An 18763-nucleotide genomic window follows, 5' to 3' on the forward strand; every position below is an offset into this window, starting at 1 on the left:
AGGTAGATGTGACCACAGCTACCTATGACCAAACTAGGATTAAGTTAGAACAGCCTTTTGACAGCAAGTTCAGCTAGCAAAACGCAGACCCTTAAAGTTACCAGCTTCAAAGACCTTACAGTTAGATTTCAGAGAGGCTGAACATTGCCCACAGAGTTAATCAGCATTCAGCTTTTATTTACAAGAAGTCCGAGATTCATACAGCAAGATTTGCTGAACCTGCTGAAGGAGGTCCAGAATTAGACAGGTAAAGCAGATGCAAGAGCAGCACATAATGACTTAATAGCTTGGTGACTGGTGTAAAAATTTTGAAGTCACGTGTAGACTGGCAGCTTTGTAGATCGGGTCTGAGAGGAATATTGTGTCAGATATAGGAGAAGTGGTAGAGGTCCTGTTTGACAGCCATGAGTAAGCCAGGAACTCCTCGGCGACCCCCAAGTCTTGAAGAAAACACCACACTAGGAATGGCATCTTTGGATGATGGGTGGGGAGAAGGGATGCTTCTAAGCAGATGGGCATCTTGGAGGCTCCAAATTCTGGTGTAGCAATCCTGACCAACTGGAAAGGCAACAACAAAATTTAACATTACACAAAAATTACATGGCTCTGCAAGAGTATCGCCACAGATGCAGAAGGTCTATGGGGAAAACATCCTGACTATTCTGCAGACGTGAGATGCAAAGTGCTTATCCACCCTTTATGAAACAAATACTGCAAAAGTGGGAAAAATGTACATTTCCTATTAGGCATTTAAAGGTACGATAAATCACTATTTAAAGTGCTTTTGTCTTTATCAAGCTCCTAAGCAAAAAAAGGGAAGAAACACTCAGTCAAATTAAAAAATCTTCTCATTATTCTGCCACTTATTGACAAATCCAATGAGAGAAGGTCACTCTCTTTACAATGACCTTGTGAAACTTGGCTATACTATAAAGATTTAGGGATTTTGCTTCATTTATTGCTACTTTTCCTCCCTCTACCCTAAATATAATAATATTCAAAAAATCTGACTGTAACCAAGTATATTCAAAATGAACCCGACTGGGATAGACAGTTTACAAGGAGTCTGGCTAACGTCCCAATGCTTCAGTTCATCATCACACTATCCACTTAACCACCAACTAAACATATACATGGTTTTTAGTCTCTATATAAAGTTATCACCTGAATGTTTGTTTACATGTTGTTTCCCTAAATGTCAAAATCACGTGTTTTCTGCTCTACTCTTGAGATGTACTGTACAAAAGATAACGGGACTTTTTCAGGGCACAGCAGATAAATCTGTTAAGCGCTACACAGGAGTGATTACAGTAGGTGTGCTTAACATCATTTCTTAATTTTCATAGCATATTACAGTATGTTTAAGTCTAACTTTCTTCTGAATTTTAAAGAATTAGCAGCTTTACAGTTTCCAACAGCTGTAGCTAAGAAACGCCTCTCAGGCACAAGAAAATCACTGCCACACACTCTACAAGGAGGGGGGAGTCAACCCACCTGCTGTAAGGAGTCCTTCCTCCTCATTAACGTGCAGAGGGAGAATAGCATATTCATTGTGATGGCCTTGGTACTGCTTCACACACTTTGTTGTCCTCAGGTCCCACAGTTTTATCTGCAAGTTGAAGGAATTGTTTGAGAGAGGATATATTAAAGCAGAGAGCACTTAATGGTTGGACCTCTGAGAGCAGGTCCAGAAGAGGGCCATGGAGATGATCAGAGGGATGGAGCATCTCTCCTACAATGACAGACAGAGAGTTCAGCCTAGAGAAGCAGTCAGTACTTAAAGAGGCTACAAGAGAAGTGGAGAGGGACAATTTACAAGGGTATGTAGTGGTAGGACAAGGGGGAATGGCTTTAAACTGACAGAGGGCAGGTTTAGATTAAATATTAGGAAGCTCTTTAATGTGAAGGTGGTGAGTGACTAGAACAGGTTGCCCAGAGAAGTTGTGGATGCCCCATCCCTGGCAGTGTTCAAGGCCAGGCTGTATGATTTTCTTTGAGCAACCTGGTCAAAGGTATCCCTGTCCATGGCAGGGGGCTGGACTTAGAATATCTTTCAAGGTTCCTTCCAACCTAAACTATTCTATGGTAAATCAGTGGATCTGGAAGAGGATCCATATATGAAACTACCACTCAGTTCCACGCTACATACTAAGAACAGGTATCTGCCCTTGGGACTGGGAAAAGGTGCTTGCCTAGACACTAAAAGGAACAGAATATCCTTAACACAACAAAACCATACCTTTCCAGCCATATCTGCTGCCATAAGATAATGTTCAGCTTCCATAAGGTGAACAGATGTAACTGCTGAGCCATGGAAGAGACGAATTGCTTTCCAGCTCTGTCCCTTTCGGTTACGTTGACGCACATCAATGCTGAAAATCTCACCTGAACGGCAGCCATTGTAAAGCACTGGGGTCTGGAAGAATCCAAGAGAAAGAAGCCTACTACATTGTAACATCTGTAAGGATTTTACAAGGTATGCAGGCAGAATCTGTGTCATGTTTTTGAGCTCTATGGTGCAGTTGTCAAATTATTTTAACACAGACATTAAGAAGCAGAATTTTTATTACAAGCTGCCACGTTTTTCAGCTGACTCAGTAGTTTCCTTCAAACCTCAACTATTTAGCTTTAGAAGTTTGGCTACATAAGTAGGAACTTATTCTAACATAACAGCAAAACAGAAAGCGGAGTTCTCATTTTCCAATTTCACCCTTCTCACTAAATCTTTCTGAACAAGTCCATTAGTATTTTATGGGGATTTTCTCCTTCTTGGTGGAGGCAATACACTGAGTATTAACAAAATGAGATTATTTGCCAAAACCAAAACAGTTTTACAACATATTATTACTTATTATTGCTCTTTGTACTTCTTTAATTTTCTTTTAACCTTTGTAATATTAACAAAAATGACCTCTGTTCCCACAATAAGCAGTTAATCTTTTTGCTGCTGTTCAATTGTGTGAAAGCAACAGACCACATCAGCTCTGCTGCGAACAGCCACCCCACAGTAGCTATCATCACACCCTTTGTACAGCACGAGGAGCCCCATCACAAACAACAAAGAGCCCATGAATGAGGCAGTGCTCTGAAAAAATGAAGGGTGTGTGTCCTCCTTACCTGTCTGGCAAACTGTTGTGCCAACACATCACTACTGGTTCCAAATGTCTGTCGATGCCCTGTCACTACATTGGTCACAAGAACTCGTCGTGTCAGGCCTAAGGAAGACAGGTTATGTTAATTTAGCTGTAATTCAAGTAGCAGCTGGGAGATGAACACAATAAGTCGTTCCCACTGAGACAGGGGGGGTTGCTAGCCTTGCAGAGATCACCTGTGCTGAAGCAGTTGTCTGCTTGGGGATTCAGGCACCAAGCACAGGACCAGGCAGTAGATATCTTGAAACTGCACAGCATTCCAGGTCGATCTCCTGGAAGAGAGGAGCAACACATGAAGTGTTCATAAAATATTAGGACAGGATGATAATTCAGAAAGGTTATTAGATTGCCATACTTCTTTTAACATTTCAGTCTGAAGCAGAAGAATTGTTACCCATTTAGCATCCCTGTGTTACTCAAGAGACAGGAAACAGAAGTGGGATTTTATGGCTGAAAGCTGGACACCTACAGTCTATATAAACAGATGATATTGAGAGACTGGGAAATTTATTCAGTAGTCAGAGGGCTGACCATGGCATGAAAAGAGAAAAGTAACACTTAAAGCACTAAGTAAGCTATTTTTTAAAGACAAGTGGGCTATAGTAAAAAACATTTATTTTATAAATTACAGATTAGCCAAAGCCTAGCCTCTAAGTTCTTGGCCTGTCTATTAAAAAAAAAAAAAAAAAGTTTGATTAAGTAACAATACTGTAGATTTGACCTTTACTCATGTAGCACCTGCACAAAATTTATGTCAATTAGTAGACTAGACTAAGTCCTCAGTTGTCACTTCCTTCATGGCAAATCATACATACATGTCAGGTAGCAGAGGTGACATGGTTAAGAGCAGATGGATAACATAGTTTTAGACAGGATAAGTTCTGCTTTGCTCCTGGCAGCTACCTAGCAAGGTTCCCACACACCAACTGTTTAGGGGAGTGAAGTGGGTCAAACTTGGAAATACCTTAACAGTCAATAGAATATACTAGACAGAGGGATTTTGATGGAACTCACAACATCTAATTATGATGAAGGGCTTAAAATGTTCTACAGAGCAACTGGGCATGCTGGCCTAGTAGCCATCTACCCTCAGTGACTCTTCAAGTTCATGCTAACTCCATGCATATTTTTTAATGGCTGAATAAAGAGCATGACATTGAAAATTTAAAATAGGCCCATTACTGTTATATCACAGATTCCCTCTGTATAAACTTAACTGATCATGTCTGAATGGAAACTAGATTAGAGGACTGCACTCTGTGACTTGAAGAAGCATGGTTCTAACAACTATCCAAAAAGTCCAATTAATAAAGTCCTGCCCCCAAGAACATTCATCAAATATATAAAGATACAGCTATAGCCATCAGACTTTAGACACAATATTCTCCCAGACAATCATCTTTACACAGAACACATCTTTACATACAAGGAACTATAGGCTGAGACATTTCCCAGCTTTCTACCTTTGATTAATCCACTGAGCATATTTGAGTAGCTGGTATGAGAAGGGATTCTGCAATGACTCTTGACAGTCTATAAAGAAATGTGAGTGCTTCTTGTGTGTAGCTTCTAAGTGTTAATTACAGGCCAAGCTATTCATTAAAAATCTCAAATGTTTACTTTACAAGTGAGGTGTCCTGCCAAAGTCAAGTATTGCAGCAACTAAAAATAAACTAGTGCTTTGAATACTGCTTGTTAATTATGTCTTAAGTTCTTCATCATTCTTCTTCTTATGCTGTTTTACAATTTCCACGACCACGGTCTCTCCAACTACTGAAAATGTTGAAATAATCTTTCATTTGTGCTTTTATCATACTATAACTGCAAAAATTGGAGAACAAAGACCAACATAAACACCCTACCTGGGTTAGTGCTGCTGAACAATGATGCTGGAAGCAGACTGGCACAGCCTGGTGTTTCTGCAATTCCCATGAGACACAGCTTGCTGCAGTGAGTTAAGGAAAACAGATTTCGCCCTAGAATGGAACAGGCTGCCTAACATTTATAGCTGGGAAAAACAAGATGCTCTGATACAACCACAGCTCACAATACTTCCTCTTGAGACTTTTGATGTGTGTTACAGTTTACAACTAAGTCTTGACTTTTCATTTCTTTCTTAGGAATGAGCTAGAGAGAACTAAAATTCTTGCTTGTGTATTTTCACTATCAGAAAGGTAAGAAAAGAGGAATACTATGGCATCTTACTAGTGGTAGGGGGAAAATTAAAAAAGAATGGCCTACATAGATCATTCTTCTTATCTTTATATGCTGATGACGCTGCATTAATATAGATCTGTTTCTCGTGGAGGTAAGTTGGAAAAACGGGAGCATTGGTGAGGCAAGGAAGACTCATTTTAGATTACGTTTAGGTATTTTATGAAGACTATCTCAGGTATAAACAGAATTTGAAAGCTGCATTTCAAGTTCAGTGGGATAAATCTGTAGCATGACTAGAGCAAAGCTCGAACCCACCAAACCATGCAATAACAAACTCCTCCTCAGCCGTGGGCACACCTGGTGAGCTCCTGCCCCCTGATGGGTCGGTCCAGAATTGCCTGGCTTTTCCCAGAGGCCATTCCATGTTTTATTATGTAATTTCTTTTGGCATTTAAATAGCACATTTGTTATCTGTTATCTCCCGTGTCAAAATTCCATTTTCTTCCTCTCTTCTGGGCACTGCACTGTCCATTACTGCTTCCTCTGCCATCAACTCTCCTCTTCTTCTGAGACAGACCTGACAGTTGCAGAGCATGATGCCAATTAATTGCTCCCATTCTCCCCAGTCAGTATAGGGATGGTTTTAAACAGAAACAAACCAACCCACTTTCAAAGAGGTTCACTTCGGAGAAAGGTGGTTGTCTTAATTCTCTGCTCCTGTTCTTTTGCCTCAGCCAATTTCTAAACATCGGGTCATTTTGAATATAGCATTTACATACACTATTAATGAAGTGGGAATTCTCCAGGGCAGAAAACATGGTCTTTCATCTGTTATTACACTGGAACAGTTCTACATATATCTATCATAGAACCATACATCTGTCTCATTAACTCCAACACCTTTCAGTTTTTTATAACTTCCTCTGTTTTCCAGAAAACTTACTTTCTGGGAGAACTACACAAGAGGGATTCCTTAAAGTTAGTTTTTCTGTGCAGCATGATGCAGACTTGTGAAAGATGAACTGCAATTTTGCTTTTTTTAAAAGGATATAAAACATGAGAATCTGGATGAGTCAGTGATGCCCAGCACACAGAATTCACCTTCAGACACAAGAAGACAAACTATTTTTGTCATCTGTTAATTAATGAAAGATTATTTCCATGCAAAGATGACACAAAATTAGGCACTGGGCACAACTCCTCAGCCCACTAAATAGCTCAGTAAGAGGCACAAGCATTTTAGCCTCATACTCCTTTTGTAATGACAGAACAGCAGGGAGAAGTTTGACAAAACACAGACTGAGGCACCAAGCACATCCTATTATTCAAGAGAACATCCTTAAAAGAATCTGAGCATGAAGAGATTATGAAAACCTGTTTTAAATATGTATCATGTTTAAGGATAAACACATTTCCCAAAAATTATTTTTAAGAAGCATGCAAATCTTGGTAGTTTTCCCAGCTACAGTCCAAGTCTGAAGTAAGCACTATCCTTGGAAGCTGGTACTTCTACCCAGTCTTGCGTTCCAATTGTAGCATAACATTCCTGAGGACTATCACTGGTACTGAGGACTTTCAGAGACGAGTTTACTGTGGTTCTGTGTTTATCCAAGCTTTACATTTCCGGATTCTTCCATTCTCTTCTCCTAACCCCTTCCCCAACCCTCATGGCATTTCTGCCTCAGCCTCGCAAGAACAGCATTCCGAGAATGCAATAACCAAAGGAAGGAGGAACAGAAAATAGTACTTTGCGGTTTGTGAAGTAGAGGTTGTCATACATCTCCACAGTGAGAGACTCCTTCCCCAAACCGCTGAGATTGATGATACCATATTTACATCCTCCATGCTCTACATCGTTCACAGTGAATATTCGTTCACAAGCAACATCTGCCTGTAAAATAAAAGCTTACCGGTCACACTTACTGGAAACTTACAGGAAAAACAGCTTGAGGGAGCTGCACTAGGTCTAAAATGAAACGACACATTAATTCTGATGCGTATAACACCACCTGCTTTCCATTCACCTCTAAAATCAGTGGCCAATTCAGTTTTTCATGCATGCACAGAAAAAATAGGGGTAAGAAAAGGATTTAGTCCTTGGCTAACAATAAATGATCTTGCCAATTTTAGCAGCTCTATACACTTACTCTGGCTGACTGGTAAGCAAAGACTGCTATGGGTAGAGGACACAAACCACAAATTTAAACTTTATCAAAAGTGATCATGGAATTCTCCTGCTGTTGACTTAGAGTAAATAGGCTGGTGCTACATTTTAGCTTTTCTGACACTAAATTTTCGACTCCCTTCTGGCTTCAGCTACCTACGCAGTGTTCTGTTTACAAGACCAGGAGCTCCAGATCATGAAATGATTACTGATGTTTACATAGATTCTCTGAACCACAGGCTCTGCCACTTCCAAAATTCTTCTCTTTAAATTTCTTCTTTCTCTTGATCCTCTCCACTTGCCCTCCCAGTCCCACAATAATGATCCACTCAACTCCTGTTTACTTCCAAAAGAAGTAAAATTAGAATTTAGGAAAAAAATAAAAATCACTTTCATATCCAATCTTTTTTATAATTTTCCTTTCTGGGAAAGAAACAGCCTCTCCCTACCTGTTTAAAATTACTGAGCACAGATTTTAAGAACTGACACATTTTTGAAATAATACATTTTTGTATTGAATAACACATTTTTGAAAGCAAAATTTGACCTAGGTGATTTGATTACAAGACCCTGAATTTTCACTAATGATAAGCTCTCTTTATACTAAAGACTTATCATTTCTCGTAACATACCACAATGATTTTAAAATTGTTGGTTCCAGCAACTGAGGAATCCGGACTGTGAATTTCTATCTTCCTCCTCTGCATGCAGTTTACTTTTAATTCATGGACTAGCCTGTAAAAGCAGGTGGGGGGTGAGGGGGTTGAAGAGATGAGAATTCAGGTAAGCCTAAGTTTAATGCCTATGAAAAGAATTCTGGACACCACATAGAATTGCTTCTCAATCACAGAAGAGAAAATGCCTGAATAACTAGCATGCTAAAATTTAACTTATATAACCCGTGAACATGTGCATCTTCCACATTCATGGAATTTCCTCCTGTTATTTTGAAGCCCAGCACATCAGAAACAACACCCCAGCAAGTCATTACCTTGAATTGCCTTTTGCACTGTTACTGGATCTGAGCTACCTTAGCTATTCTAAAGAGGGGGAAGGGGAATGGCCACATCAGTTGAAAGGCATTAATCCAAAGAAAAGCTGTGCTGTATTCCTAAAGCACGGTGCAGCAAACCAGCATATTCATATACATACATGTGCGCATATATAAAGTGAACGTTTTTTGGAAGTGAAATTGGGAAACAACTTTCCCATTTGAATTCTCATCATTTTAGTAGCCTGATGAGAACAGAATATAACTTTTTTGCTAATTTTAAGTAATATATTCTTCCTTCTTCTAATGGAAGAAGAAATGCAAAAAAACCTGACAGAAACACTTGCACTTACAGCAGAACTTGGCATTGCAAACAGAAGGCAAATCAAATCGTTGTACCTGCAATAACTTGTGGAGCTGAGCAAACCCAGCTGCCTTTTCTGAAACAGCATAGGTGAATTCAGTCCAGCCCTTGTTGTTTTCTGAAAGAGAATAACGTGAAAGCATACTCAGTTATTTGCTTGTTTATGATTCAAATATGGCTGTGGGTCTTAGATGTTCGGGATGTGTAGGTAACTTCTTCCTTTAGCCTACGTACATTAAAATTTTCAGAACATCTATAAAACACACTCCACAGTCTACTAAAGTAAGCAGACAAGAATATATTCCTGTGAGATGTGGGGTGCTTCTATAAACGTAAAAGCTGAAGGAAAAAAATACCCAAAGCCAACAGCCATTGTTTTCACTCTACATAATCAGCAGTACCACCTGGAGGTGTGAAGTCACCTTCTGGTTTCGCTACACCACCTTACATTCTTATTATACAGCAAAATATTCTATCACAACAAGACTGCTATTAAGCATTCAGTCTTACTGTTGCACTGAACTGCTTTTCCATTCCATTTCCCCCAACAGCAGGGGCTTGGAACTGGATAATCTTTAAGGTCCCTTTCAACCCAAGCCACTCTATGATTCATAATTTTTTAAAATTTCATGCAAACACTTTCTGAGGAGGCCAAAGGATAGAACACTATGCAGAATTATAGAGTATGAAATCTTTTTTATAATGCTCAGACAAAGCAAGCATTTGACAGTCAAAATGTTCTTCACAGTGGAGACTAAAGAGCTGAATAGCTGGTTGGAGCACTTCATTTCCTAAGGAAAAGAACACTGCTCAGTTATTCCAAATGACAGCATATTGAAACCTGGCATCCAGTGTTCTGACTCAAGTGTAACTGCTGAACAACTGCAATTTTGAGAACAGTTCATGTCTTTTTACAGGTTTTTTTATTTGTAATGACTTCACTCCTATGTGGAACAGTCAAATAAAAGGCTTCAAGGACTATATATTCTTAAACAAAAAAGAAGTCAAACTGTGTCAGAATTGAAAGGCTTTAGTTTATAATCTGTCCTGGGCCAGAGTACAATAAAGCCTAATTGCAATCTTTTTCAGAACATACCTTCCTTTGTTTTTCTTCCTCTTCTAACAGTCTCAGTCTTTTGCACTCCATCGCCTTGTGCTGAATGCTCTCCTCGGTGAGTGGGTTGTAGTTATTATGTCCAGGCAGTAGGCGAAAATAGCGGTTCTTTTCTGCGTCATAATAAAATCCTGGCAGTTCTTGGGGTGCGGGGGGAGAAAAAGTGACAAAATCAGATGGATAACTAAATTTCTTTATTGCTCTTTAATATCCTAAGTCTTCATGTGAATGTCAGTCACACGACTCAAAGCTCTTGCTCCCAACAGGTCCCAAGTGTGATATATAGACTAGGAATAGATGAGCCACTTACAGGAGAAAAACAGATTATAGTTTTCAAATGCAGTGCTGTTACACAGGTACAGAAGGGATGTCGCCACTGACCAAGAGGAAATTCAGACAGATCAGAAGAGCAAAAAAAAGAAAGGTTTTTGTTGCAGAACAAAAATGGTTTTTCTTAATAAATCCATCATGAGGGGACATTCTTAGTTAAAAAACTAGGTAGGACAGTCCCAAACAGCAGCAAAAAAATTCACAATGGGGTATCACACAAACCAAAATAAAGTGATTCACTTCCCAGAACAAGATACTTTTTCTTCAACACATAGGAGAGATTTAAATGTAATCAAGAGTACATTTGGCTCCATATCCAAGGATAAATTGGGATGAGGAACATTCAATTTTAGTGCTTCATTGTCTAGGAAAATTCAGAGGCAGACAGCTAAAATACTTTGACAGATTCATAATGGTACATTGTCTCAAGACAAAGGATTTTATTCAGAAGAGGCAATTGTTACATTTAATTTCAAGAGTTTTTATTTAAAACTTTATCTACTACCAGAATTTTCATTTTAAGTAACCTCTTTTTGTTGCTGCTTACAACTCAAATCCTTGTCCCCATCTTTTAGGTTCAGTGACCAAAACTTATTCAGGTCATGAAAAATAAAAAGTTAGTCAATGAATCAGTAAAGATCATAAAAGCACACAACATTTAGTACACAGAATCTAATTACACAGCAATAAATGTCTTGCAGGATACATCTCCTAACACACAACATCAAACGTTCATATACAAAAAACATCTCTTTAAAGTCCTCTGGTATTGTCTGTTGTTAAGAATCAGTGGTGTTTCAGGACTCTCCTGTTGTAGAGAAATATATGTTTCTACAGGCTTAGCTTTTGCTAGCATTGTTTAATGAGTCAGGAAACCAGAACATAAATGGGACATCTTCCTTAACAGCACTGCTACTTCATCCTTTGTTTTTAACGAACAAATATTTAGCCAGAGTGTATTGCTTACACACTACAAAATACACTTTATGAAGGCATAAAGAGAGATGATTCTCCAAAGTGGTGGATCATTGTGCCTTTCATAAGACTGAATAACTGGATACAAGTAGTAATTTTTTTGTGTACTTTCTAATTTTATTTGCTTCCTTAGTAGTTAATTTTCTTCCCAAAGCAGCATTTCTGGAGAGAGAAACAAAATTCTCTTTTTTCAGTTAATATCAGCTTGGCTAAGCACAAATTTTAAAACATGAGGAGCACTTCTGGGCCTGAAAGTTATTTGGGCCTGTTCTCCAGATCCTTACTCACTCCTTACTTACATCTTTTTATATCATCTGATGTTACTTTCCTGTAACACCAGACTATTAGTGCGGCTACTACTACTTTTGTCATTCAATCAGCATATAGAAACTAATTTTTTACCTGTTAACACCATCTCTTACCTGGTACTACAGAGTTCTGGGTTGAACTGGATGAAGAAGGATCTCCACTGCTGCTGGGACCTGCATTCACTGAGGTCTGTGGTTCCTCCTGTTCCAGACTAAAAAAATAGCATTGCCTTCAAGACAGACTCACAACTGTCCTACACGTTTCCCACAAAGAATCTATAAAGCAGATTGCTATTGACATTAATGAAGTACCATTTTGCAGTGCTGTGATAAGCACACTCTGCACGTCACCATACGTTAAACTATGCAAATCAAACAAGGAAAATATTCAGCTTAAAAATCTCTCAAGAACATTACAGATATAGGCATCCTAAAAGCCTTAAATTACTTGCTAAAATATTAGAGGGGGCTGCTGACTCTGCAAGCATCTTTAACTCTTTTCAGCAAAAGATTAACTGGGCAATTTTACATTAAATGAATAGCCCACTCCTGAAAGCCTGCAAGTCTTCTTAGCATAAAGTGAGAGACAGCATGGGTAAAACACTGATGTCACATCAAAAATATTTTGCCATTCTCTTCATAATGAGAATTTCACTGATGAGGTTCAAAAACATTCGAAATAAACAAAAGTTTAATGAAAACTCCAAGAACAAAAAGCCTCTGCTTTTCTAATAAACATTTCAGAAGATGGGGTAACTGTAGATTTCCTCTTTTTGAAGTAACATAAACAAGCACATTCAGTACTGATGAGCAGAATTCCACTGGGATGTTTTCTGAATCACATGTACAATTCTCACTTTTCAAGACAGGTCTTATTACATGTCATCTTAAAAGCAGTAGGTGAAGGTGTTTTGCAAGAGTTTTAACTTATTGAAACCAAAACAATAAAGACATTCTAGTTTTAATACCATTTACTACTGCTGCTTGATTATAGAGCTTTGAAAACAGTTAAAGAATAGCACAGATATACAAGGGCAAAAACAACCTAGATCAAACCCAAGCACTTAACTTAAAAGCTCTTTAGAAAATCCTTTTAATTCTATACTCCCTGAACTAGGGCCCATTTGTGTTTCTCACCCTTCGTATACAAGTGAAACTAATGTGGCAACTCATGTAAGTATGTGTCTCTTTCTCAAAAATATGTATAGTAAATAAGCTTAGCGCATTAAAGCAAAGGTTTGGCCTCTTTAAGTCCTGCAAAATGCACTAATGAAAGAATATGAAAATGAAAAAGAACCATCAAAACAGCTCAAACACAGGCAAGTATAAGTTCTAAAGTATAAAATGCACTTTTCTTAAAGAATCAGTTTTCAAGGCTGGTGAAACTTTGTTTAATTTTCCTGATCTGGTAGATATGGTATTATTACCACATTACTTAACGCGCTTTCAAACATTCAGGAAGATCCTTTAATGACAGTTTTTACACCAGCAGACATTGAGGCACAAAATAAGCAGGCATGCTTATTTTGAAGAATGAAGCACTTACGTTTCTCTTCCCTGAACTATCTTTGCATATTGGTGAAGAGTATAGCGACGATCATGCACACCTGAAAGGACCAGCTCACGCGACCCCATCTCAGCTTAAAATCAATGTACAGTTGTGAATACATCGTAAACTTTTCAGTAATCAACGTAATTCCACTCCCACTAGGGATGGCAGATATACCTCTTAGGTATGCCCTCTCGGTCCTAGAAAGTCACCGTTCTGCCAATTTAACTAGGCGTGACCCCCGATGGCCGAACGCCCGCCGAGCGCACGGTGCGGGTACTCGCCTTGCGGCGCGGCTGCCGTGACCGGGTCTCCTGTGCCGGCGGGGGCCGTGCCTGGGGCGGCTCCATCCACGCTTCTCCTTGCCTCGCCGGTAATGCCTCCTCATCTCTGCTTATAAAGGAAACGTACACACGTGCTTCACCTCTGCTTGCCCAGAACGCTCCAACACACAAGGCGGATTTCCTCAGGAGACCTCTTTTCGACTACTTACGCCCTGTGACAACCAGGCCCGCCGGCCGCCCCCGCCACGGGCGCACCTCTGAGCCTGCCGACTTCCCCGCTGGTCTGGGACCAGCTCCGCGGCTCGCCCCGCGTCGCTGAGGCCAAACCCCCCCGAGGAAGAAGGGCAGTGACAGCAGCAGCGGCCACGCATCCCCACCGCGTCCCCAGAGCCGCCCGCCCGGCCCTCACCGCGCCGTGCCCGTGCCGCGCCCCGCCCGCTCTGCCGCCAACGCCCCGCCCCCACGGGCGCGCCTCACTGGCCCACGGCCGCGGCCGCCGATTGACGGACAGCTCCCTCGCCCAACCGCAGGAGGCCTGGCCCGCGCGTGCGCCATGCGGGGGGCGGAGTCTGGCCCGGGCGGTGCGAGGCACTGTGAGGCGCGCGTGGGCTTTCTGGAGTCCGGGGATGGAGTTTTTGGGCAAAAAAGGGTCGCTTAGCACGGTAGGGAAGCAGTGCAGGGCAGAGAAGAGGAAGCCTGGGGGTGGCTGGGAGTGGTGCGCTTTGAGTGGTGCGGGCACCGAAAGGGTACCGCTGCTTTCCTGTCGCTGTGTCGCTGGGTGCCTTCAAGCCTTCCTTTGGCTCTGGGCAGCTGTCAAGAATTTGTAAAAAGGGAGGTGCTCTCTCTAAAGTGACCTTCCTGGCTGAGGCCTCTTGATAATTATTTTTTTTTATTTTTTTAGCCTTCCGCTGCTGGGCAGCAAACAGCTGGATGGGTGGTGTTGAGGCGACAGTGCTGGGGCAGCCTCGGGGGTGTGCAGCGAATGGACAGGGTGGGAGGGAATAATCGGGGCTGCAGCAATCAGAAGCAACTCCCCAGTTGATCAGAGCAACAAAAGGGTGTAGTGGTAACCATCCTCTCTTTGAAGTCAGCGTAGTAAACTGCTTCTCTTCTTAATCAATGATTAAAGATGCCCTTAACCGGTTTTTGTACAGTGGCCTTCCTCCTTCCTGTTTATGCAGCATGTTGGCGGTGAAAAAAATTAAAAACAGTACTGTAAAAATATTTGCTCATTTAATGGATGATTGATTGAGGTTAAAACAAAACGGGAGGTATAGTTAACAAAAAATTGTGGAAAAACGGATTTAGCCTTTTTGCTTCCAAAAAGATAGGGGTTTTTTGTCACTTTAATAACTTAAATAAGAAAATGCCAGTACTGGAAAATAGGCAATGAATTTTTTTTTTTCCTTGAGATGTTCAGACTTTGCACTAGTTTGCTGTTGTCACTTGGCAACAGTAGTTTTTGGGAGATAGTATTTTCTGTCTCTCACTCTTATGGTCTATGTTTACAGTTCAAAATGTTTAGAGTTAAAATGGCCCAAGAAAGGAATAATTTAAAGATATAAACAGCTGGAAAAATCACCTGTGGCTTGCATAGATAGTTTGTGAACTCTATTTCTTTGTCTTTACAAGGCTGACCACCAGCATGGTCTAATTCTAAGGCATATTTTGGTGATAAGGTCTGTTTCTCACAGTGGGTTAGTGACACTGATCTTTAGCTTCCGCAAGATAATTTTGAATTTTACTATAGTAACAGGGGGAAGAATAAAAGTGCCTCTAGAAAGCTGCATCAGCAGATGCATCACAGTTTCTGTGATCTGTTAAATTGTTGATACTGTCACTGGTGAAGACTGGATTCAAAATGATGATTAATATAGTGTTGGTACTTGATGATTTGTATTTAAATTTACTACTGATACACCTATGGACAGGGTTCTAGGGAATGCTTTTGTCCTGGTGTTTGCTGGTTTGTGGGTAATAATCCAGAATATCTAATGCTAATAATGTTAGTAATGTTATTCTCTGCTTCGTTGGCTTTGTTTCATCTTTTTAATTTCTGGTGCCAGTGAGTAATGTTCCAGGTTCTGTGACCAATATGCTGCTTGTAAGCTGTATGATTCATGCCACTGAAATAGTTGTCATCAGGGAAGAAGTATATTAAATGATTTGTTTTCTCACTTGTATTGCAGATATTTACTATGAAAAATCATAAATAGACTGGAAGATATTTCAGAGATAACTAGTTTCCCATGTATGTGTTTAAATAAAATGTACAAATAAAATACACACATTTACCCCCTACATTGTTCTTTACCAATTGTTTGTCTAACCTCTTCTTAGAGCCTTTTTGTTTGGTTTATTCAGATTATTTTATCTCTCACTGAAAGGTTTCCTGATGTGTTACTTGAATACCTTATTGCTGCAATTTAAAACCATTACTGCTATTCCTTCTACCTTCTGTGGATGTAGAAAACAATTTGTTATCTTGCTCTCTGCAATTGTATTCCGTATTTGAAAATGTGAAAATGCTGTCCCCTTTTGAATTTTTTCCTCTAGATTAAAGAGTGGCTAAAGAATGCCAATTCACTAGGATATTATAGATGACAACTTTTAGCTTTGATTCTTCCTTCCTTTTTGGACCCTTTCCATGGAGAACACGTTTGTGTTCTCTTGAAATGTGTTCCCCAAAACTGGGTATACTGCTACTCACCTGAGGCCTTCCTAACGCTGAGTGTGTTTTGCAGGCTGTGCTCACGTTGGAGTGCAGGATGTCCTACAGCTGCACAGCGATGCTAACTTCCATGAAGCTTATGCCTAAAAGGGATGGGCGACTTTCTGTTTGAGAACTGCTATACAATCAGTTGTTTTCAGTCTGGGTTTGTGGAGTTGGCTATGCTTGGGCTGGTAGCAGTGGAATGCTGCTCATCTCAAGGTGATTTGTGAGCAGGTCCGGGCCACCTGCCCTGCAAAGTGCACTCTGCCATTATGTCCTCCGTTTACCTTAGCTGCTTTTCTGCTTCTGTGATTTGGGGGACTGGTTTTATACCTCTCTAGTCCATTAATTGCATACCTTCAGACTATATTTATTTAGGTGATTAGTTAAGTTTAAAATACAACTGTAAATTGCATTAAAAAGTTCTGTAAAGACCAAACTTTGTCAATAACATTAGACTTTGTGGTTTGAATGTAGGTTTAGGATTACTGCAGTTTAGTAAATTGCCTTTCAGCTAAACTGCGGTACCTGAGCCCGAGTTTTTTCTTTGCAGTTGCATCTCAAAATTAGAATTAGTTTTTCTTTACTCTTCTTTTGCCGAGACTTAAGCTGTGTACTTTGTCTCATGATTGCTGGGGATTAAACCTGCATTCTGCCAGTTAAAGCTCAGCTTACATAAGGCAACCCATTAAGCTTTGGTAAATGGGAAGTGTACCTAGGCCCATGAATTACCCTGGGCTTAGGCAGGGTAATCAAAAGCAGGATTTTGTCTAACAGCAAAATTTATCTTTGTTCTAATGCCACCAAAGTCAAAGCAATTTAAGAGCCTATGTAACTTTGTATGCTTACTCTGCATTACTCTGCAGTAATAGTATCAAAACTCCTTGGTGCTTATGAATGCCAAAGTTGCTGTTTGCCATTTTTATCTTAGTTCTCAGAATATTCTGCTGTCCCACAGGCTCTGCTATTGATGCTGAAAATCACTTTTGGCCTCTCCTGAATTAGGTCATAGAATCATTTAGGTTGGAAAAGACCTTTAAGATGATTGAGTCCAATCATTAACCAAACACTGCTAAGTCTAACAGTATCTCTAAGTGCCACATCTACAAGTCTTTTAAATACATTCAGAAATGGTGACTCCACTGCTTCCAAGCAGAACCAATGCTTGACAACTCTTTCAGTGGATATTGGGAAATTTTTTTTCAATCTAAATGAAGGAACAAACTGTTGTAGGATTTAAGGTGATGAATTATCACAGTTTGTATAACGATTGATGGCTTACTGTGTTTATTCTGTATCTCTGTGTATTTCACTTTTCTACTTTTTTTTTACTTTGTTTATTTGAAGTCTCTAGCCACCAAAGTAGTCCTGATGGTCTTGGAGATGCAGCTTCCTTCAGGGAAGGTGTAAGGACCCGAGTGGATCGGATTCGCCCCAGGAGAGGGCAGCAGTGCGCTTGCACAAAATCGCCGTGTCTTGCCTCTGTAGGGTCTTTCTTTTGTACCAAGTATCGAATTCCCATTAAATCAATTTAAAAAGCTGAAGTACACCAATGAATCCCTTTGCAATATTACTTAAAAGTGTATTTATTTTTATTTAAAACTCTAGGGTCCAGGGACACTGATGTTGCATATTTTAGCCAGGCTTCCCTCCAAGTAAGAAGGTGAAGCTTCTTTCTACTGGTATCAGCTTTCCTACCCTGCAGATCAGAGCTCATTAAAAAAACTCATGAAAACTTGGCAAATTAAACCAAACTTTCACAGTTTATATAATTGCATTAGCTAAGAGTTTGTTTTATTGTGGTGATTGATTGTAGGAGGGTTTTTTGTGTTTTGTTGACATTTTTTATGTCTGTTTTTTTTTTAATCCAGTACTTTTGACTATTAATATGTCAAGGAGTACTTGTATGCTAATAAGTGACTCCTAGAAATTTTGTGGTAGGTTCTCTATATATCAGCTCTTAGTATTTTATATATGTGTGCTCTTGACACTTTTCCAATCAGGTGTGAGACATACGTTGGTCAAACCTTGCCTTCTCAGAGTAGCAGCAACCTAGTGAGTGCAGAATGGCAGGTCTGGTGGCTGCTCTTGCCAGTTTGTAAGAGAAATGCAAGTGTTTATCACATATGAGTGTTGGACCTTCTCTGGGTATTAGAACCCAAGAATTCAGGCTAGATCATTACTAAGCTGCTAAACTTGTGTATAAAATCTGTTATTGCAGGATAGGTGTGGTCTTAGATATACAGAAAAGGCGTACCCATACGTGCTACTTACTCTGTTCTGTATAGTCAAAGCCAAATGACTGAAGTGATAGGTTTACTGAGTTACTTTCTAGAGTGAGAAAACAGCATAAGATTGGGAATTCAGAATATAAATCTCTCTACTGTGACAGTAACTCACTTCCATTATGCATATATGGATTTAATTTGAAATCCACATTTCAAATCAGGGGGCCCCTGAGCTGAGCTGGAGGACCATGGCTGTGAGAATAAACTCCCAGTCGACCTTGAACTTGTGTGGGATCTATTGCTCCCTGCAAGTCTATGGGGCCTGATGGGATTCATCCGAGAATATTCAAAAGAGCTGATTGATGGCATCATGAGGCATCTCTCAGTGATTTCTGAATAGTCTTGGGAATTTGGAGGGGTCCCACTTGACTGGA

The 18763-nt window shown here is 40.0% G+C and overlaps 1 protein-coding gene and 1 long non-coding RNA gene across 3 annotated transcripts; one reads left to right on the forward strand and one right to left on the reverse strand.

The window, feature by feature from the left end:
* Positions 1-144: 144 nt before the first annotated feature.
* On the reverse strand, positions 145-13799 carry DCAF4 (DDB1 and CUL4 associated factor 4). Of its 2 annotated transcripts, XM_027879640.1 has the most exons (13): positions 13389-13799; positions 11670-11767; positions 9925-10082; positions 8864-8946; positions 8106-8208; positions 7057-7200; positions 6361-6410; positions 5015-5094; positions 3329-3424; positions 3118-3215; positions 2240-2416; positions 1495-1609; positions 145-558 (listed from the first exon to the last, which is right to left on the reverse strand). In XM_027879640.1, exons 1-13 carry the CDS (start codon positions 13490-13492, stop codon positions 365-367), a joined length of 1500 nt encoding a protein of 499 aa, XP_027735441.1. In that variant the 5' UTR covers positions 13493-13799; the 3' UTR covers positions 145-364. The 2 variants fall into 2 exon arrangements, with proteins under 2 accessions (XP_027735441.1, XP_027735442.1); XM_027879641.1 differs by lacking the exon at positions 7057-7200 and having other exon boundaries at positions 161-558.
* Positions 13800-13956: 157 nt separating this feature from the next.
* On the forward strand, positions 13957-17650 carry LOC114055477. The gene is made up of 3 exons (XR_003570737.1): positions 13957-14050; positions 15578-15639; positions 17456-17650. It is a non-coding gene; the product is annotated as an uncharacterized LOC114055477 (long non-coding RNA).
* Positions 17651-18763: the final 1113 nt, after the last annotated feature.

This window comes from Empidonax traillii, unplaced genomic scaffold (assembly GCF_003031625.1).
Source record: "Empidonax traillii isolate 1590-97213 ecotype Southwest subspecies unplaced genomic scaffold, ASM303162v1 scaffold56:size2478089, whole genome shotgun sequence".
NCBI lineage: Eukaryota > Metazoa > Chordata > Aves > Passeriformes > Tyrannidae > Empidonax > Empidonax traillii.

What these genes read in the sequence shown, in the direction of transcription:
- DCAF4 (XM_027879640.1), bottom strand. Translation starts at nt 13,492, where the DNA reads ATGAGGAGGCATTACCGGCGAGGCAAGGAGAAGCGTGGATGGAGCCGC. An exon ending in AGCTCCACAAGTTATTGCAG is followed by an intron (nt 8,209 to 8,863) that starts GTACAACGATTT and finishes CTGCTTTTACAG; the next exon opens with GCTAGTCCATGAATTAAAAG. An exon ending in GTTCAGCAGCACTAACCCAG is followed by an intron (nt 3,425 to 5,014) that starts GTAGGGTGTTTA and finishes CCTCTCTTCCAG; the next exon opens with GAGATCGACCTGGAATGCTG.